General features: G+C 37.1%; 1 protein-coding gene across 1 annotated transcript in view; it reads left to right on the top strand.

The window, feature by feature from the left end:
• Positions 1-22,329, top strand: part of LOC119784896 (ephrin type-B receptor 1-like) — a 118,943-nt gene extending 96,614 nt beyond the window's left edge. The window contains exons 12-20 of the mRNA XM_038287177.1: positions 895-956; positions 1,464-1,661; positions 6,554-6,801; positions 8,824-8,891; positions 9,341-9,488; positions 10,012-10,161; positions 20,019-20,215; positions 20,317-20,475; positions 21,348-22,329. Of these exons, the coding sequence (XP_038143105.1) occupies positions 895-956; positions 1,464-1,661; positions 6,554-6,801; positions 8,824-8,891; positions 9,341-9,488; positions 10,012-10,161; positions 20,019-20,215; positions 20,317-20,475; positions 21,348-21,459 (1,342 nt within the window). The 3' untranslated portion in view covers positions 21,460-22,329. The remainder of the gene's footprint in view (positions 1-894; positions 957-1,463; positions 1,662-6,553; positions 6,802-8,823; positions 8,892-9,340; positions 9,489-10,011; positions 10,162-20,018; positions 20,216-20,316; positions 20,476-21,347) is intronic.
• The last annotated feature ends 572 nt before the right edge of the window (positions 22,330-22,901 follow it).

Raw genomic sequence — 22,901 nt, 5'->3', positions numbered from 1 at the left:
CATTACAAAATCAGGTAAACATACAGTAGATATAAACAGTGGAAGTTTGTTCCCTTACCCTAATACTGTATATACTGTTCTCATTGTACTGATTGGTTTTCTAAGTGCCAGCACCATTTATAAACATTAAATCAGATGTTATTATCCAACAGTTTCTTAGCAGCCTTTTTAGCGAATACTATTTTACTTGAGTAAAAAATTTTTTAAAGTATTGCTATTCTTACTTGAGTACAATTTTTGGACACTCTACCCACCTATGGATACTTCCCATTTCCTAACTGATGAAACATGCAGAAGTAGCACTAGACAAGAACAGAACTTAATACAGTACATGGAGATATGGTATTTAATTAGACTACCATTTTTGTATTTAAATTATCTGCTTGGTCTTCATGTTAACATGTGGGCATATCTGCCATTCCCCTTAATTGTCATGATATAAACACAACATACAAGTAGGACAAGAAATAAAACTAAAAACTTGACATATAATAAACTATACATAATACATTGAATAAAGAATGAATTTCTATTTTTTGGTATAGATGATTAAATAATCAACCTTCTGATTATACCATAATTTATTGAAATGTGCCATTATTATGTATCTTCTAAAGATCTAATGACAGATGAAGAAACTGCAGGGAGCTTCTACTTGTTCTTTCATTTACGAGGTGAAGCTAGAAAAGCGAGAGCTGATGACAGAGTGCAGTAATAGTCGTTTAAACTTAGCCTTCTCTTTTGACCAGAAGACTATTTTACCTCAACCCAGTTTGATATAGAATTGTCAATTTGCATTTTACTTTTGCAACATTCAGAGCTGTTGTGTAAAATGTATGTGTTCTTAGGACTTCTTCCCCTGAAGCTTTGGCTGTTTTTCCTTTCTCACTGTAGGAGGAGACATTTGAAGGAGAGTGTGTATGGTGACAAGCTGCAGCAGTACAACACAGGAGGAGGTACAGCCGCAATCTTTATTTCATTGTTATGAAAATTATTAATGAAGCAAAAATTCTGCTTTCACACACACACCCACAGACACACTCACACCCACAAGCACATTTTTTCTATCCTCGTAGGGACTTTCAATTGACTTCCATTCACTGCTAACCAATTTCTAATGCCTAACTGGGACCCTAGCCCTAATAACCATTACAGGTTCATACTTAACCCTAATCCCAACCTAAACTCAATTCAAACCTTAGTCCTAAACCTAACACCTAAGCCTAAAACAGCTTTTTACTGAGACACTGGTCCCCACTAAAGCACTCTGTCTCCATGATGTGCTAAGATTTATGGAAAATCGTCTCCTCCATGTAATGAATAGACGCCCACACATACATAGCCACGCCTACGTAAACACACACACACACACACACATATATATATATATATATATATATATATATATATATATATATATATATATATATGTCTATACTAATAACTTTTTACTTTATTTTTAGAAATAACTCTGAGGCCCGACATGTTCAGTGGTCCGACCCCCACTGTGACTTTTCCCACCCTATCTGAGGGTCGCAGTTCACCAGGGGTCAAGATCTACATTGACCCTTTTACCTATGAAGACCCCAATGAGGCGGTGCGGGAATTTGCCAAAGAAATTGACCCTTCCTGTGTCAAAATAGAGGAAGTCATCGGATCAGGTACAGATTTACATAAACTTGGTGCTTTTGAACGATTGATGGTTTCAATTTTTTTGAACATTTGACTCTGGAGGCTGTTAAATAATTGAAATACAGATGCAAATACAATTCCTGTCTACTTTAAAAAAAGTAAGTGAAATATTAAACAGAGAAAGCTATACAGTACTTTGGTTTATTTTGTGATTCTAGCTCTCTTGTTAACCAGCTAAAAAAACTCATATGAGTCAGTTCCCTTACTGTTCCACATTTGTGTGTCAAAAAGAACGATCTGGAATCATGCAATGGCAATTTATTATTTTGCTTTATTATTTTTTTCCTTTGAAGATGGCATGTTTTATTCATGCAGCAAGCTTTCACAGGAATAAATTAAAACTGTCTTCTTGCATTTTCTTTTGAGCTCAGTCTCTCTCTGTAAAAATGCTGTGTGATGTTTGGCAAAAGAAAAAAGCTGGTCCCAAAACTTCATCAGAAGTTATTATTTTGAGGCTATAATCTCTGAAATTGAGCTTTTTAAAGGAGTAGGAAAAACTGATGCAAAATTTATCAAACAACAGTATAAGTCAGAATTTAATTAGCCAAACACACTTTGCTGATTAAAATCCATCCTATGCTGTCAAGTATCAGCTTTTTAACATTCCACATTACTTTTTATACATTTTCCCCCTGTTTTATTAGTTTTTATCTGACTGCACTGCTTTTTTTTCCCCATATATTTTGGATCTGTTGTAGTCAATGGTGGACAAAGTACTCAAGAGTAGTAGTTGAGTAAAAGTTTTGATGCTCATAGTCAAATCTTACTCAACTAAGTTAAAGTTACTCAGTCAGACATCGACTGAAGTTAAAGTATTGAAGTACTCACTTTTGAAAATACTTAAGTATTCAAAAGCACATTGATTTAAAAGTACTTAACTATTCAAAAATAATAATTAAACTTTATTATATCAGTACATTTCTGTGTAATTTTCAGTTTTATTTTGAGAGTAATTTTTAAGTACCATGTAACTTTCAGAAACCACCTGATATATTGATGCTTAGAACCACTTGCTACAAATTCTGCACAACTTGTAAGGAACTTCAGCATTAAAATGCTCAAAAATGTTATTTTGGTTATTATTTCTTATTTAAAAACAAAGCAAAAACAACACAGGATTGTCCTGCTTCTCCTCACATTTTCATTATGAAATAGAGGTTCAAGGTTGAATCTATTACCGCAAAGAACCTGCAACTCCTCCTACTAAAGAACTTCGTTATATGGCAACACCCTAATTAAAATTATAAACTAAAAAAATATCTGCCCTGAGTTTCTCACATTTGTGGAAGGTCATGCAATTCTCTAAAACAGCGGAGTTCAAATTTAGTCCTAAGGGCTGCTATCTTGCACATTGAAATCGCATTTAAAAAGTAACAAGTAACTAGGAGCTTCCTTGAAATGCAGCAGAGTAGTAAAAGTAGAGTAGTTTTGGAAGTACCTTCCAAAAAATTACTCTACTAAAGTTCATATATTTTGAAAAATTACTTAAGTACAGTAATCAAGTAAATTGCAACATTGGTTGTAGTTTCATCCCTTCTAGATCTTCTGATGTATGAATGTTATCAGTCAAACATAAATACCTACTGTTTTAACATCTGGACCGTTTTTTTTTTCCCTCTAATAATTTTTTATTGCTTTTTCAGGTTCATGGTGACAATAGCAGGATAGACAAAGTACATGTTGAAAATCATAAAATAATAACTAAACTGTTCTGTTGTTTTTCTTTTTTAAACAGAGAGATTTACTAATTTGTTTTACTACTAATATGGCTTATTAAAGTGTGTGTAATGTTCTAAGGGTTTCAAGGATTCAATCTTCATCTTTTTGGTTGGATTATGAGTATTGTTTATTGGATTTTAATATTTAAAGGATAGGCATCATAGAGAACCATGTGACAGGGATTGTATACTTAGTCTGAGGTATGACATGTAAAAAAGTACTATTCCGGTACCTCATAGTTTCTCTGTAATCTCTTTTAGATTATGTTACCTTTCATTTTATTAGATAATATTTTTCTTTTAGCCCACTTAAGATCAGATGGAGGCATGTTTTTTCTTTAGATTTTGTGCCCCTGATAACTCATAACTTATTTAACACAGGACCAAAAACTAATCACACCCAAAGCACCCATTGAGCCCCTGGTGTTAAAGGTCATGGACTAGATCCAGACCCTCACCACTGCAAGGAAGGGCTTTGGCCTTTGCTCTGCCGAGCCACTTTGAGGAGCTTTTGGTAATCTCTTCTTTTAGTGCTTTATTATTCTGAGCTAAGGGATTCTCATTCCAGCCAGAGGTGAACGAAGAGAAATGAAAATGACATGAAAGGAGGGAAAAACAAGGAGGGGTGAGATGAGATGTGGTCACACTTTGACTACTTCAAGAACTCCATAACTCACTTTTTCTAAGTGAGAGAAAGACTCTGTCAGTGGATCTGTTACTTTTTTTTCTTTCCTGTGCTCCTTTGATTCTCTATCCGATCCTCAGTGCTGACTTTGATTTAGACCCTCTTGAGTTTAGGTTTGTTTTTGAACATAGAAATTCTAAACAATGAACTATGGAAGGAAACGCAGAATAACAGATTGAGAAGTGAAGATTAAAGAAAGAGCCTTAAAGAGATAATAAAAATATCCCACCTGACTCCCTTTTTTCCTTTCCTCTGTAATAATACCCTCTCTTCCCATTACTATCACCCACTCCGTAGGAAATGTCCTTCACAGAAAGCAATTTGTTTGACTGAAGAAAAAGTCGAGAAACACATTATATTTATAATAGGACAGACCAAGACATCTTGTCTAACAGTCCTTTCCTAACAGAGTCTAGACTGAACGTAGATTTGAAGAGCGTCCTCTTTTATTCCCATTCCATCTTCTCTCCGTTCTCCTTCCTTCATTCATCTGTGCCTGTTCTGGTTTACAAGACTGACACAAGGTAGTTTTTAATGAGCGATGATATGTGGAGCACAGATCACTGTGAGCCTCGACGGCACGGCCCTGTCATCCAATTCCCATCTCTCATCCATTATTCACGCACCAATTTTATCTGTGGAGCGAGAGCTTTTATTTTGAAGTTAATTCAATTCTTATGTACTCCATCATCAGATTTGTGGGTTTATTTTGACAAAAGAGATGTCTCTGCAGAATGGAAATGTTCAGGTTGTTGAGGTCACAACTACTTTTTGATCACATTATTTTTATCACATCAGAAAATGCATACCAGGTGACCAAATACGAAATTAAATATTGATGGTTTTTATGAATTTGACACAAAAAATATTTTCTAATCATTTGTTTGATACTTGAAAAAAATGCAGCTTAGTTCACCAAAATGCTTTCATATTAAATGTTTATGCTAGTATCTACTTGAAAGTAATCGGAGACAGAGGTTAATTTTGATTTCAAAAGGAATATATAAGAGCAACTATTTTAGGTTTTATACACCTTAGATTTGTTGGCAACTAGATTTAGACTTGATTTCCAGAAGGAAACTAATGATTTTTACATTCATATTGACAATGCCTCAGGTGAATAATTAATTTAATTTAATTGAAAATGTGTATATATTTAATTAGTTGTAATTTAATAAGAAACCAAAAATTTTCAAAAATGGCGGAGTTTATTGATAGCAGGGAGTCCTACCTTTTTTTTAATTTGCATTACAGAACATTGCATTAAGAGTGGTAGTCTGCCTCTTTAATATGGGGCATCAAAATACAATCCCAGTTGTGTAAGAAGCATGAAACCTATGTGATCTGTGCAAGTTTCAAAGGCTGTATACTGATCTCTAAGTAGGGAAGCAGCAAAAAGGACTTATGCACTTCAACATTCTGCATGTTTCTTTAAGGCCCTTAATCGGTTTATACTTATTTTCCTTTTTTTTGTTCAGTTTTCTTCAGGTAACATACCTTTAGAATGACAATTTGAAGACATTTTTATATAGACGTCTTTTATAAAGACCACACCCTATGTTTTGCTTTAAAAACAACATTTAAAAGCCGTTGTCATATTAAACTAATAGTTGAAATATGTTTGTACGAGAAGATTTTAGGAAATTTTTTAAGGTTTTGATGCATTTAATTATTGACCTACTTAAAAAAAGAAAATAAAATCTTCAAGAAAATGTTTTGAAATAAACAATTCGATTATATATCGAAGGCAAGATGATTAACAAAGAAATCGTTGCAAGTTACAAAGGAAAAAGCGCTGCCTCTGATTGGAGGTTTTTATTGGTTCATACATGTGGGATTTATGTAGTTTTGATTTAATTCATGTAAGTCTCAAATTCCTACACTCTTTCAATTTTTGCCTTGTTGAAATGTATGAATAAAATTATTAGTAACAACTATAAAAAATATAGCAGTATGTTACACAAAAGATTCAAACCTTTAACTCTGCCTCTTTATCCATCAGGCTTTATTTCATCAAAAGAATATAGTACTTACAGCAAAGCTATGTCTATAGGCAATAATGGCAATGATCTTTGTCCTGTTCAAACACTGAAAAAGGTATGTGTCATTTCTAACTTATAGAAAACAGCAATAGAAAGACTCCCTTTGTTTATTACACATTTAGACCAGAAAAAGGATTCTGCCCTTTAGCCTCTCTCTGTTCTGGTAAAGCTGCTCCAGCTGAGTCCATCAATATGACACCAAACCAACCCTAATTTAAAAAATAAATCCCTCATATTTCTTTCACATTTGCACATTTATACAGTAGATAACGACCATTCATCAACTTCTTCTTTTCTTTTAGAATAATGGATTTTTTTTCCTCAAAAGTGGACAGCCTTCTGAATTAACATCTTGCATTAGATTTTCCCCGATTTTTTTCTTCCTAATATTTGTTCTAATATTTACTCTTCTTAAGGTGAGTTTGGGGAGGTTTACAAAGGTCGCCTGAAACCTGTTGGGAAAAAAGAAATCCCTGTGGCGATCAAGACGCTTAAGGTGGGCTACTCTGAGCGTCAGAGGAGAGATTTCTTGGCCGAGGCATCAATCATGGGCCAGTTTGACCAGCCAAATATCATCAGACTGGAGGGCGTGGTCACTAAAAGCAGACCGACGATGATCATCACAGAGTTCATGGAGAATGGAGCTTTAGACTCATTTTTGAGGGTAAGGAGCGTGCATGCATCTTACACTGTTTACAAACTAAAGCAAGGCTTTAGTTATGTAGACACTCTCAACAAACAAATGTTCGCACACTATGCAAACAGTGTATTGTTAACACAAAGAACCAGTTGAAGATAGGACAGGGGGTTTCAAAAATGACAAAACAAGAAAGGGGAGAAAGAAACAGCTTCCCATTCTTCCTTTTCTAGCTTTTGCTCTGTTCCTGCACTCTTTCTCCCTCATGCTGCCAGCCTGTCCATGTCTTTGATCCTGGCCTCCTTTTGAGGTGCTGCTAAAAACAGAAAGAGAAAACTCTTTGATGCCCAGTTCTCACAGTGTGACCCCATTTGACTCAGAAACCCATCAGATGACTCGCACACGTACACACGCACAGCGATCGATCCTGCTGGTGTTGCTGTTGTGACCATGCTGAAGGCACACAACCTGGAGCAAAGATGCAGAAGGCTTGCGTGTTTGCACCTAGAAGCAATTTTTTTCCCTTTGGAGGATTAGGCCAGGGGATCATCAAAGGCTCAGTTTGACACACAAAATGAATTAAAAGACACACAACTCAGACTGCAGCTATGTCAGTGGGGGTCGACACCAAGGTTTTAAATGAAACAGAGGCGATGATTTACAGAAGTGAGAGAATAAAAAGCAAAAAGCCAAAATAGTTTAACCAAATATCTATTTTTAAGTCAGTGCGCCCCGTGTTAAGGTACAGTACCTACTGAATCCTATAAACATGCCTCACAAATTGTTTTATCTGTATTAATCGTTTAATGGAAGGATTATAAGCATGGCAATGAATGTCTGTAAAGATGTCTGGGTGTCCCAAAGGGTTTGCCTGTGCCATCAGCCCACTTCAGGCAAATATTTTAATCAAATGTCCTTTTTAATAAGGAGGAATCATAAGCCATCCTCAGGCTTTTATCTGTGACCAAACAAACAATGTGTTTCTGTTTATTCAACATCCATTAATTCTGTGATTTTTTTTCAGATCTCTATTTACTCTCCTAGAAAAGGTGTAGTGCCTTGCTTAAAATATTTGTATCCCTTGGAATTATTGAGTTGTTTATTTCCTGACAGTCACAGACTTAAATCAGTCTTTGATGTGTTTATGATCAAGTAACAAAGTGGCACCTAATTGCTAAGGGGAGGAAATGATTTGCAACTTTTTACAGAAACAAATATAAAGGATGCTTTGTGCATTAGTATGCTACCCCCCTGATTCACTTATTTGGTGGAGAATGTTTGATTTTGAAGAACTGATGCAAGCCTTTTAAGTGCGTCTTGAAATGTTTAGCAAAACAAAACAGATCAAGCTCAGAATGGGTGAAGAGTGTCCATTTTAAATTCTTCCTAAATAATTGAAATGTTATTCTAGAGTGTAACTGTACCTTTCTTGTAACCTGGCCAATCGTTTATTTGTCTAGAAAGGAGAAGGTAAAGCACAACTTCAAAGGGGCAGATGGCATAAGGTTCAAAATAGACTAAGTAAGGTCTATCAGAAGTAACAAGCGTTTATATACAGTATATTGCATTGTTTCAACATAACCATATACTATTGTTTGGATTTTTGTCTTTTTAGGAATAATATGTCACTAGGCACCATTAACTTTTAGACTGTCTCTTAGAAAATGTACATCTTTCATAACCATTCACAGATCTGTGCTTGCACAGCAATTGCAGATGTTGAAAATATAAATTTATGGCAATAGTTTATCTTAAATTATCTATTTATTCAGGATGATCCAAGATTTCTGTCAGTGAAGACTGAACTTAAACATCGACGCAACAGCTTCATGCTTAATTCACGGTTCTAAATGTTTATCACAAAGCCAACATGAGTTTTTTCCCCTAAAAGATCTTCTGAAACCAAAATCCACTCAAAGTGGACGTCCTACATCTTTGACATCTTTAACAATGAAATAATGATAGTACCTTTATAATGTGTGCTGGCATTTTAAAAGGTTTTTGTAAGTCAAATACAAACTTACATTAATTTGTGTTTTTCTGTTTTAGCAAAATGATGGACAGTTTCCTGTAATCCAGCTGGTCGGCATGCTGAGAGGCATCGCATCTGGAATGAGGTGCAGACACACACAGAGATACTTCCACCACACTGATCCTTTTTATTACAAAGATAAACAGGGAAAATATTCTGATCCTTCTGTGATTGAGATCCTTATGCGGAACTGCACATAGTTAAACCTCTCTACCTGCCTTAATGTAAGCCCAGGTATTTACACGGAGCGCTACAACTTGGTGACTTGGCAGGTTGAGATCTTACATTCTATCCCGCTGTAGGACACAGATCCTATCTGTGTTTTACTGCAGGCAGTGATAACACGCAAACATGAACGTATACATAAATATTAAATCTCGTTACGATTTTATCGAATGTGGCTGGCAGGGAAAGCTCACACACAAGAGTACGGAAGCACACAAAGACCCAAATACACACTCTAAATTCCATTATTGTACCAAAGCTGGAAACAGATAAGAAGCATTCAGTCAGTAAATCCTGTTGATGTTACAGGTACCTGGCAGAGATGAGCTATGTTCACCGGGACTTAGCAGCACGGAACATACTGGTGAACAGTAACCTGGTTTGTAAGGTGTCCGACTTCGGCTTATCGAGGTATTTGGAGGAGGACACATCGGACCCCACCTACACCAGCTCACTGGTAAGAAAAAGAATAACTTTTCTGGGAACTATTGTACTGTGTCCTAAGCAAGGAAAAACCCTGCTATGAAATAACAACCTCTTTCATTGATTTTGTGACAGCTTGTGTACTTTTTTGACAGATAGTAGAAACATATTCCACCCTTAAATCCTGGATTTTAGCCAGCAGCCTGAAAAGAAAAGCTTTTGTTCCACCAATGCTTTGTTTTCATTAGGAAAGAAAAGACAGATGTGTTTGTTTGGGTTTGGCGGTGTATCTTAACAAACATCTGCTTTTTCTTTATTACCAGGGAAAAATTGGCCCACTGCTTGGAATATAATCAATATATAGTTTTCTTATTTCTTTTAAACTTGCATGTGTTGTAAGTAAAGTACACTTTATTTTGATGCACTTCCTATGACCTTTTTTCTATACTTTGTTCTACTTAAGCTGAATTTCTAAGCACAACAAATCCCCTGAATGCAGCCTTTCTTTTTTTGTTGTCATCCTTTATATCTGTCTTGTCTTCTTTTTTCTCCCTAAGGGGGGTAAAATCCCAGTGCGGTGGACGGCTCCAGAGGCGATCGCCTACAGGAAATTCACTTCTGCTTCAGATGTCTGGAGTTACGGGATTGTCACCTGGGAGGTGATGTCGTACGGAGAGAGACCTTACTGGGACATGAGCAACCAAGATGTAAGTCAGCAGCACCAGCTTACATGTTGAAGAGCAAGACTGTCTTTTGTTGCGATGTCTGCCACTCTTTGGTGTTTGGAGGCTGCGCTTGTTTGTTTTTCCTTGCAGTCTCTCCCAGCAGGGAGTCGACATGTCTAAGGAAAACACACGGCAAATGAGGATATCAATTCAAATGTCACATGTGTTTTTCTTCCCAGAGCTTTAGTCCAAAGGTATCAGGATTGGGCTTTCTTGCAGATGTTTGCTGCAGGCAATATTTTATTGTAGTGGCAGGTTTATTCCAATTACCTTCACAGTATGATCAATTTGCTGCAGCATTTCTATACCTTATTTCTTTTAGATTTGCATCACGTTGATGCTATTAAGTGCTCTGAGATGAGATTGGTCCTGCTGTGGTTTAGGGAAGAAATAATCACCGGGTTTATAAAAGAAGACATTCCCATATCTCTGCTGTTTATCTGTCAGGTATAATTCCTGAAAATACTTTCCCCCTGCGATCCCTGAGTTTTCAATTTTGTTGTTGAGACTAAAGGAAAGTCATGTTCTGAACATGAAACAATAGGTTCTGAAAAACTGGCTCACAGACATTTTCAGTTTTGGGGATTCAAATCTGAGATTCTAGTTTGTTTTAGGAGTAAAGCCTACTTTAAAGTACCAGGGCTCCAAATCCCAAATCTGGCTTTATGAAACTTTATATTGTGTGTCATAGTTTGACACAAAGCCTCATATGCAGATATATAGTCATATTCAATAAATTTGAATTTGCATTCCAGTGAGGCTGGTTGTCAGATTAAATGTACCTTTTTGAAAAGGTAAAACTTTAAAAAGGTATTAGTTACATCATCAAAAATATATATTTTAAAACAGTTTTGTAAACGATTGAGATTTAATATTACAAATCTTTTTTTTTTCTTTTTTCTATTCTCTTATGGCTTCCTCTTTGCAATGATCTCCTTTAGTTCAATTATCCAAAATATGTCCGTTTAGATAATATTATATTAATATTACAAATCTTCACTGTCGTTATGTTCATTAGCTCTAAGCAAAACATTTTTATAAGTAAAATGCCTGTGTAAATAATTTATAGAATCTACGTGTTTGAAATACTGCAATTCATGAACCCTTCAATAATGATCTGAATTATAGAGTAGGACTGTATATATGTATATATATACTAGTGCTAAGACATGACTGAAATTATTCTAGTTAACTAGAGGCTGTTTAATTAAATGATCGCAGTAGAAACTCAAAGGTCTGGCATGACTTTTATGTAGTGGTTCATCTAGCAATAAAGATCAAGCTCCAAAAGCATTTAGAAAGCTCTACACCTCGTACTTGCTGCAACTTTGTTGGAGAAAGGTCTTATATCAGGTTTTAACGCACATGAAGAGTAGATCTTCAAAGAGGGAGAAAAGTCATTTTATCACCTGAGATACAATTAAATATAATCGAAATTGTGTTGGTTGGTTGAATATTAACAATTTTAAACCCTAATGGTAAAGAGAGAGCTGTATGATCAAGTTTAGAGACACATTCTGAAGAGTTTTTCTATGAAAGGTCTAAATTATTCGAAGCTTTTTCAAATTAGGGTGGTTTTGATCTGACTGTAGAGCTTAACTGATATGGAACTTTGGGGAAATTACTTAAAGCTACAGTGTGTAATAATTACAGGCATATAAAGTCAGAAATTTAATATATTATACATAACTATGTTATTTATCATCACCTATGAGCTCAGCCTTTTAACCATAATATTTGCGTTGCCTTAGAATTCGTTATTTATAATTACATAGGAGCGGGTCTCGCAGCCATGGAGGCTGACATCTTTGCGCTACGGCAAGCGCAGAGGCAACAAACTAGCGATTGCGAGATCTCCCATGACGCTCAAAAATAACTACGGCAAGTTGAGAGAGATTAACTGAGACGGTACTGAACAGTAGATGGCAGTATTATGCCTGAGAAGCGTTTAGTCTGCCTGAAACCAAAGAAGAAGAAGAAGCAGGTATACTGCGCCTCAGTAACAAGAAAGGTGAACAAGGCGGCAGGCGTGAGTGACTTTGCAAACTGTTTGGCACTGTGTGGCCAAACATCAGACGAATGGAGGATCATGCCTACTCTGTATCACAACGAAAAGCGGCGGACACCGAACCCCCGTCATCTAAGAAGCGGAAACACGACGAGAATAAACGCAAGCGTGACAAGAAACGGCAAAAAACACGGATCAACATTGGCACGGCATTTACACGATGGAAGTCACTGATGGAGGAAAAAGGTTTTCAAAGTGACGCTCAAGTTGCCAGTTTTCTCTTGGACAGGTAATTAATCCTACACACACAATTGTCTAATATCACTGCAGTTTTTGGAGTACAGGATGCTCAGACCTGTCTAAAACAATAACATGCTGCATGATGATGCTGTTACTCTCCAGTATACTTATTCAGCAACGTCCCTGACGTTTCACAGGTAATGATTCAGTAATTTTCTGTAAAATAATTTTCTGGATATATACCTCGGTTACTTCTCTCCGGCTCCTTTGGAGATCTTCAAGCCTTTCCTCCTCTGCTCTCACCCCGCTGGCTCCCCTCTCTCGCCTGGCCCTAGCTGCACGGCCTCCCTGCCTTCGCCCTCGTCCTCTCCCTCTCCCTCGCGTTGTAACCCCCGTGCCACCAAAATGACTTGGACTCTGTAAACGGGGGATATATATTCTTCCAGCGAACACAATCTCGCTGTTAAACTAATGACTACAATTACTTCGTCTGTTTATATCACCATGCAAAGCAGCTCACCAAGACGTCACAACGATGTAGAAAAAATAACGGGTATATTTATTATCTTAAGTCTACATGAAATCTATACCCTACACAGACTAATGAAATACTATCTGTAAAATTATCTATGTAAACAAACCTCATCACTTGAGAGGGTAGGTGATGTGGATGTCGTAGAAGAAATTTTGTCCCGTAACGCTCGCCGTACTGTTGGGGGGGAGAAGCGGTGGGGGGGAGATGTTCATGTTGCTGCGGTCTGTAGTCTGACCGCTAGATGTCGCTGAAAATTACACACTGTAGCTTTAAACAGGATTTACTTTGTTATTTTCTTTTGAAGAGTCATGTGCAAAAGGATTTATTTAAAATCCAGTCTGTCTACACAGTTTCTTAGATTTTACATTGCCGGTCCATGGCTTTTGAATCACCAACACTATAGGATAATCTCACAATAATTAAATACAATCTGAATAATTAGTTAGTATAAATTTAACAGTTTTAATCGAATGTTGGGCTCTGCTGTTGCTGTTGGCAGAATGCTGGGTCAGGGTCAGGGGAGGATATCTATATAAATGGTCAGTTTCGGTCTCCAATTAGAGACCCACAAAGACAACAGCCAAGGTAGTTTAAAGGTTCCAGGAAGTTAAGTTTGGTAGACAAGCTTTCAGAAACCCATAGTACTTTCTTTATCATATTCAGCTTATTTTTCTCTCACCTCCTCTGGTTTTCCATTTCTTTTTTGTCTGTATTTTAAATGCTAAGCCTCTTTAGTGACAACCCTTCATGAAATTTAAAGCAAGGCTCTGATGCTTCAGAATTTAAAACAGTAACACCAATGAAGCACACGCATTGCCATTCCCTGCTAACAGTTCTTAATGCCAAGTTTTGTTCCTATTGAGTTTCGTGTCAATCTCTGGGTCAATTTGTGTGATTGTTTGTCACTTTTTGCATAAAAATGGAGAAAGAAAAATCAAAGGGGGAGTGGCGGCCTAGTGGTTAGGGCATAGAGCTTAGAACCCCGAGGTTCTGATTTCGACCCCCACTCCCACAGACTACCACTCTGGGTCTCTGAGCAAGACCCTTCACTCCACTCTGCTCCCCGGATGCCCCACGATGGCAGCCCACTGCTCCCCAAGGGGATGGGTTAAATGCAGAGGTATATTTCCTCAATGTGAGATTGATAAAGTTAAATTATTATTAGTATAAACTCATCCTGTAAAACAAATAATTGTCAGCATATACAAAAAAAACTGGTATCAGCATTGGCCTTCAAAAACCTGTATCAGTTGATCTCTAACATCTATGAAGAGAGAGCAAAAGAGAGGCTGAAACTTTTAAACGGTACAGTGCAGAGAGAATGTCTGAGTTTTCATGTTAGTTGTCTTTCCGTTAGAGTTAATCGGCTGCACTGTTCCCTAATATCTCCAACTGCAGGGGGCATTTAAAGTTAGACTATACTCTAAAATAATCCCAACTCATCATCCCTCTGTCTCCTTCCTCCTTCTGATGTACTCTTTCGCCTTAATCCCTTACCTCCTCCCTGCCATTTCCTCTCGCCTCCTCCTTCCTTTGCGCCTTCACTGCTCTTCCCCAAGCTGCAGCTTCCTTAGAGCTGTAATGACAGAAATTCAGTATAATGACAGAGACAGATTTATAATGGAACAGTCTGTGTATAATGATGGGGGAGAAGTGTGTGTTTCCAGTATGGCTAACGAGGGTCTGCTGGGGCATTAACTATGCATGGAGCTTACACCCTCAGCTCACACTTATCACACATATAGACCCGCTTTGAGCCGAACCACACCCACACTTTTGCACGCTGACATGCGTAAAGTCACACACACACACACACATCCACACGATTTCAAAGAACACAGCGGTGAAATCATCGGAGGAGCCACCGCAGGTGCAGTGTTCGACATGAATTAATCATGAAAGAGACCTGTGATGTTTCACTACACTTGCTACTATTTTGATTGGCATGGATGCTTAGATTGAATTTATGCATCACAAAGCCTAAGAAGTGTGTCTGGGTCAAGTAGAGTTCATTTTGGAAGCAGTTTAATCGTAAGCAAGACTGTTATACAAGTGGCACCTTTTTACAACTCACAGACACACAGTTGCTCACTTATGTATAATTTGTAGAAAGCAAAGAAAATAAACAGAATTTTTTTTTCTTTGATTCAATAGCTGAATGGTTGCGGGAGAGTAAGCACCAAAGTTTGGTTTATACTTGAAGAGCCTTGTCATGAGTCACAGGTGTAAAAAAAAAGGAGTTGGACAGATTACAAGGTCAGTCACAGCAAAGGAGTTTCAGACAAGTCCATAGTAAAAGAAGCTGACAAGTAGAAGTCCAAAAAGTGGCAGAGGTCATGAACTGAGGCAGACAGTGAACATCTAAGTGTCAGGATATTTTTAGTAGGATGACAGAATTAAAAAAAAGAAAATGACTGGTGACATTAATATATGAACAGCAGATTCAGGGAGTATATGGAAGAAAGTAGGAAAAGGTAAAAACAATCTGTAACCTTGCTGAGATTTCATAAATAAATAATATGAATGTTTTTATTTTGAAGTAATTCTCAGGTGTTCTTCTGAAAAAGGAGGTGAACTGGAAGGCAATACCTCAGATATACTAATCTGATACTAACCTATGGTCATCAAGTATGTTTCATGACCTAAAAAACAGGAGTCTCTAAACAAGTTGCACATCTTAGTTCCTTTTAAAAAGGTGCTGGACACTATTATAGGAAAAGAGATGCCCAACAGTGAGATGAATCATACCTGTTTTGTTTTTTTGCTGCATTCATTTTTGCTAAATCACAGATTTTAGGAGTTTCTCATACTAGTCTGGATTCTGTGCCATCTGAAATAGTTCTGCTGCTACTGGCTCTACATAGCATCTGTTATCTTTATGAAACTGCATCTGCTCCACAACAAGCTAAAATAAAGCCTGAAAATATTCCAAGTATGTCTACAAGCAAACCTTAATATGCAGTTTTAAGGGGCAATACAACATTTTTAATTACATTTTGTAGTTACCGACTTACTGCCTTAGCAGAATTTTATTCATGTCTTTGGTTCTATTAAATTTTTCTTACATATCGAAGTAACATCAATATTATAACCTAACTTTTCTTCTCAGAGATTGGGATTGTAATGAATTCGTTTATATAATATGCTAGCAAGTGAATTAAGATTTTAGTTTTACTTCTGAATGACTAAGAAAAAAACCCAGATAGCTTAATATGGTAATTTACTTATGTCATATCGCACATCATTGCCGATCGATTGTTGTCAGACCATTTTATTACACGAAGTAATGTTTTTTTTTTATGTTTGAAAAGCTATTAGTTTATCTCTACCCTGATTAATCTAAATTCTACCAAACAGACTTGAAAGGGCTACCTTGTCTGGAGGCAAACATTGCAGTTATATTTTTCCTGTTGATCTCTCTGTACTCTAGAAAGAATATCCCCTTTCTGATTAAACAAGACAGAAATATATAGTCATTGTTGTGGGAGTAAACTGCCAGCATGTTATCTGACAGAGTAATCAACACATCACAATGTGGTATAAATAAATAATTCACTGTTAATGACATATAGTGCTTAAGGATTTCAGAAGGCGATTACTGGCTTAATTTCATATTTTCCCCTTGGAATCCTAAAAAAATTTGTTGAGTTTCTCTGTTTATTAAAATATCCTACCTTATAATCTTTATTTTTTATGCAAATAAAGGAAAAAGCTTGGAAATATAAGCTGTTTAAATGTTTTGCCTCAGTGAAAGACTTGGGGAAGAAATCACTGCTGCTTTAAGATAGAATATCTGAATAAACTGTGCAACTGCATAAATGGAAATTAAACTGTCAACTGTTTCTCATGTAAAGCTGACTTTGGAGAAAGTGTTCTTCCAAATGCACCAGGTTTCCTTAATGAGACCACAACAGTACTCTGCTTCTTCCTTTTTATCTTTCACTGCTATTGGAAATATAATGAAAAATATAAATTGATATAGTCACAAAAAAACAAAAAAAAAAGTATCAGTGCATTTATTATACGGGTGGAAAAGTAGATGAGTAAGGCACTTCAAAAAGGACAGTGAGACAGTGGTGAAGTGAGGAGTGAGAGATAGGTTTGAGGAGGTTGAGGTGATGTCAGGAACCAGATCCATTTGCCTGCAGATAAAGTTATGATCTATAAAGAGAGAAGGTGATTAAGCTTGGTGTATCTTCTAAATAATTCATCCAGCATCCAAGAGTTACTGCCTCAAGTGGAGGAGTTCAAGTATCTTGGGGTCCTGTTCACGAGTGAGGGGAGAATGGAACGGGAAATCGATAGACAGATGTGGACACTGCGGTCGACGTTCCTATCCTCACCTACAGCCATGAAATCTGGATTATGACAGAGAGAATAAAATTCTGAATACATAATCTGAAATGAGCTTTCTCCAAAGGGGTGGCTGGGATCTCCCTTGGAGATAGGGTGAGGAGCTCAATCTCCAGGAAGAGGATAGGCATACAGTAGAGCTGCCTCTCCTCCATATTGAGAGGAGTAAGCTTAGATGCCAGGGACATTTATTTACACTGTGCAATATTTTGCGCTTTTCGGGGCGACTTTCCAGTCATGCGAGAATTTTCCGACCAGCCGGAATTTCAGCCTGATCATGTGTGTGCGTCTTGAAGTGTACAGGGGGTAACGAGGGGCAATCAGCCTCTTTCGACCACCTCCCGATCAGGAATCGTGAGGTCGGGAGAAAATCAAACATGTTTGATTTTCAGTCGACCGTCTTGGGCAATTCGCTCAGTGGGCATGCACAAACAAGGATTCTTCTTCTTCTTCTGCCTCTCAGATGTAAACACAGAAGCATGAGGGTGAGGGTGCGAGTGAAATGGAGTTCTTTCTGTAAAATTGACACACCAATGAGCTACCACAGTAGTAGCCACCTTTGCTCAGGTGCCGCCTTTTCTTTTTAGGGCTTTCAGCACACAAAATTGCACAAATTGCCAAGGCAGCACGTTTCACTCAAGTGAGCTTCATATTCCTCTTCCAATTGTTTGGCTTCCAGATAGACGAGTTAGAGTAGTGCCATCTCACTGCGGAGCTGAGTCTGATGGTAGATCGCATCAGAGCGTCATGCTGCACATACATCGTGAGCTGTGAACTCACAATGTACGATGAAACCGCAGGGTTTCGCCGTACAGTGTGAGCTGTAGCTGCATGCAATGATTGAAAAAATCGCACAGTGTATGCCCGGCTTTAGGGTTAGTGTGGCCTCCCTTGGGAGGTAGTTCAGGCATGTCTTACCGGGAGGAGGCCCATGGGACGACCCTCCAACATGACTCTGGTCATGTCTCTCGGCTGTCCAGGGAGCGCCTCTTGCTTCTCAAAGAGGAGCAGGAGGAGGTGTCTGTGGAGAGGGAAGTCTGGGGGTCTCTGCTTAGACTCTTGCCCCAATGACCAGTGGGTGATGACGAGTATCTTCTGGAGAAAAAATCAGTATCAACCGTAACCACTTTAGTAATACCGTGAAAGGAAACATTTTCAAAAATATCTCACCTCTGTTTTTCTTTATTCAGCCTTTATTAAGTAACATGAACAAAAGTTCAGATTAAAAACTAAAAGAAATATAGAATTCTGCCTTGGATGTATGCTTTTTGTGATCATCTATCTTATTACTTCTATGCTAATGAGGTTTCTCAAGCAACATTGTCATTTAAGAGACACCCACTCCTAATCACCTTCATGGCACTGTACTCCCATCAGGCTGTGCTGCTTATCCCTAAACGCTTTTAGGTTGCCTCATTTTGATTTTGTCTGCTTTTTAATCATCTATATCATAAACTGAGCAATATTATTTTGACTGCAGACGCTAAGAACAGAAATGTAGAGTAAAGGGGTCTACTCCTCCATTTATACTAGAATTACCAAACAAAACACAAGTCATAAATTCTTTCTTTGTTTAATTGGTCCCTTTTAACGTTTTAATGTAGAGCTTGTTGTGTGTAGGTGTATTTTCAGACATGATGACAAAAAGAAGGGATCAGAGAAAGGTTAATGGAAAATTAGGCTCACAAGAAGCAGTTTGTCTCTGTGATCCTTTTCAGCTTTCATGACAGCTCCGCGCTGCTTGTCTCTTTGATCATCAGACTGACACCATGTTGTTGACTATACCAGATGAAATGTTTAGAACTGCGGCTTAGTTGGGAAATTCAGAGATCATAAAGATCTAGATTTGTGACAAAGCCAATAGGTCAGGTAGACAGATAGAAATATTTTCTTTGTAGATTTGCATTGTTTAGAATGTTTTTCCATGTCCTATAGTATATCCCGATGTATTTTTTCCTCACCTGGAGACGTGACAAAACAGCAGATGCAATGAAATAAATAATAAAATAAAAATATTGGAACAGGTTTTACAGCTGTTTAAAAAAATGCACATTTGGTTCTAAGTTACAGACTTGACCAGTAAGCATTTATTGCATTTATCATTTTAAAACAAACCAATGTTGGACCTTGTTGGCATTTTACATGGATATTTTTTGTACTTTCTAAATATCTTTGGATTTTTACTTTTCTATCACTGTTTCATGTGAATTCAGGTCAGATTACTCAGATATACACGCTGCTATTACTACATTTTAAAGAGTTGTAGTATTTTATATGCTTTACCTTAAACATTTTATTATTAGATTATGGTTTGCATTTTTGTGCTCTGTTTATCAATTTCCTATGAAAAGTAGATGGCTGTGGACAATCAGTGTTGTAATTCAGTGAAAATTAAAATTGAACCTGAAGTATCTAAGTCTGTCTGTCTGTCTGTCTGTCTGTCTGTCTGTCTGTCTGTCTGTCTGTCTGTCTGTCTGTCTGTCTGTCTGTCTGTCTGTCTGTCTGTCTGTCTGTCTCTATCTATCTATCTATCTATCTATCTATCTATCTATCTATCTATCTATCTATCTATCTATCTATCTATCTATCTATCTATCTATCTATCTATCTATCTATCTATCTATCTATCTATATCTATGTATCATTTGTTAAATAATGTGTTAACTTTATTAACTTTTCCTCATGTCTCTTCTCTTGTCCCAGGTAATAAATGCCATAGAGCAAGACTTCCGGCTGCCAGCTCCCATGGACTGTCCAGTAGTGCTGCACCAGCTGATGCTGGATTGCTGGCAGAAAGACAGAAACACGCGGCCAAAGTTCTCTGATATCGTCAGCATGTTGGACAAAATGATCCGTAACCCCGCCTCACTGAAAGCCGGCACCAACAACATAGCTCCTGGGTGAATAGAGATATTAACTGATTTCCATATCCAAACACGCTCTGTTTGTGTGATACAGTTGAGATCAAAATCACCCGTTTACTTCTGCCTGCTCCCTGCAGTCCTCCACATCATCCCTTGTTAGACCGGGGAGCTCCAGATCTGAGCAGGCTGAGCTCAGTTGAGGACTGGTTGGCTGCTCTAAAGATGACCCAGTATAGAGATTCCTTCATCGGATCCGGGTTCACATCTTTGCCGCTAGTCACACAAATCACAGCTGAGTATGTCTGATTTAACTGCCATTGTTTCTGTTTTGTCTTTTGCTGCCCACTCTTTATTATTCTTTTTTCTTTACTTTTTATGTCTTGCTACCTTTCTTTAGATATCATGTGCCCTTAAATAGCACAGATTTGTAAAATAGTTGCAAAACTGCATAAATGCTTCAATAGACTTTACAGCTGCTGATGTTCCATACCAGTTGATCCACATAGGCTTCAATCAGTGCTCTCTGCACCTAAAATATTCTACAGGACTTAAATACAAAGTGGAAATCCACCCAAAGGGATTAATTAAATGTATATGCCAAAACTCACTAGTGTGAAAAAAAAAGGAGTTTGCAGGTATATGAGCCAGTGAACTCTGTTTCACATTTCATGCAGCATGAACAACCTCCTCGGAGAAAAATGGACGGGTGACCCGCTTGAACTCACATTTCTTGGGTTTTTAATTTGCACTCCTTGCATCATAAATTCAGCATGGCATGTATATTTAATTAGGTTTTAAAACTGCTGGTTATGTTACATTTTTTTATAGTCAATATGAAGCCGTGGATATTGCAATATACATGGGACGCTTGGGCTATGCCTTTTCTTGTTTCTTTTTTAGCATCAGTCGAGTAAAACTGAGTTATGCTTGATTTTTTTAACACATTCTTACCTAGATCATTTCAATTATTATGAACAGGAATTTAAAAACAGATAAAGCTGTCCCAATATAAATAATATTAAAATGACAATTTTACATTTTTTTGCAGTTTTACAAGGCTGGCCCTGAGTGTACCAGTAATTTCCACTCCAGTCAATCATAAATTATATCAACACATTATTCCTACACTATCAGCTGGTAAGATATGCCTGTTTCCACATCTTCACAGGGACCTGGACCGGATTGGAATATCTCTTGCTGGACATCAGAAGAAAATACTGACCAGTGTGCAATCAATGAGGCACCACAATGATGACCAGTCCCCGACTGAATCCGTGTAGCCATTCATGGAAAAGCACAATTTTAATAGGTTTGATCGTTGATTCCCTGAGTGAACAAAATAATTTCTCATTAATTTATTTGTTACTAGCCTTTCTCTTACAATCCTTGAATCCAAACCTAAAGACTTCAAGATTGATCCTGCATTCGGTGGACATGTTTCCTCTGGCATTTAGCCTCTAAAGTTTGAGCACTCCCTTGAATTTTATGTACAGGTATTATTTGTTATACAGACTTAAAACAAGAGTGAGCAACACTGTGGAAAATAGAAAACTATTCTCCTCAAGGGTATCTTCTGAAAGAAAAAGCAGAGAAAAAAAATCACCCAGGTTTCACTTCAGGCTTACTTTGATTTCAGACACTTAGCTCCACAAGCCATTTTCAATCAACTGACTCATTTAAGGAAGACAGGGTGTGGTTTTTATATATATATATATGAGAGGATAAATCACAGGAACAAAATACTGTAAAAAGGACCTAGATGAGGAGACATTTGTGTGAATGGATAAAACGGACTGAAAGCCTGCCAGAAAATCTTTCTGGATACAAGAAAAGACCCACAGCAGGCCTTCTTGATTCCAGTATGTTGCGTTATGAGTATTTATGTCATTGTGTTTCTGAAAACTAAGACCATTTGAATCTTGAATGGGATTTTTTGGAATCAATCTTCACATTGAAGAGTCTGTAAATATTGTTATATGGGAATGTCTTCCTTCTTTGTTCACTTGCTTAAACGTTTGCTGTTTTGCAATTATTGAAGCATATGTGACTATCTGTTATTTATTTTTCATTTTACTCATCATTAGTGCAACCATTGAAATGCTGTTGACTGTGAATCAGAAAGTGACCCACATAAAATACATGATTCAGAATCAACTTAGAGTGACAATTTTTGGGTAATATCCACATACTGTACTGTCAGCGAAGAGAAATATGAGAGCAGAGTTTAATAAAGATGGATATGAAGGCACATATCAGTAAATTAGAATATTTTTAAAACGTTATTTTGTTGTTGTTTAATTAAAAATGTAAAACAAATATGGAGTACGGATAGATTAAACACAGTAATATATGACATTTGTTTTTTGGGGGGGATAAATTTAGATCAATATGGCTATCAGCTAATTAAAACCTATAACTTTGTTTGATATGGATTTTTATGCAGAAGTGCACTACTGAAGAGTGTAATCTGCCAAATATTCACTTAATTTTGGTAAGGGCAGCTTTTTCCTCCTTTCTTTTAATCAAATCTTTTATTTTGGTACCTTGCTTGACTATTTTTAACTAAGTCATAAGTGCAAACTTTGAGGCACTCCTAACAGTTCTAATGAAGTGAATACCTGAAATATTTTCTATATGTTATACTCAACTTTAATGCAAGACAGAGATCTTTTATTCTAAATCTGTTAGGGCTACTTTTGCATAAATTACTGCATCAAGTCTT

This window comes from Cyprinodon tularosa, unplaced genomic scaffold, assembly GCF_016077235.1.
Source record: "Cyprinodon tularosa strain WSP-4 unplaced genomic scaffold, ASM1607723v1 ctg106, whole genome shotgun sequence".
In the NCBI taxonomy this organism is placed as follows: domain Eukaryota; kingdom Metazoa; phylum Chordata; class Actinopteri; order Cyprinodontiformes; family Cyprinodontidae; genus Cyprinodon; species Cyprinodon tularosa.
The sequence above is the reverse complement of the archived record's forward strand: the minus strand, read 5'-3'. Positions and strand labels throughout refer to the sequence as shown.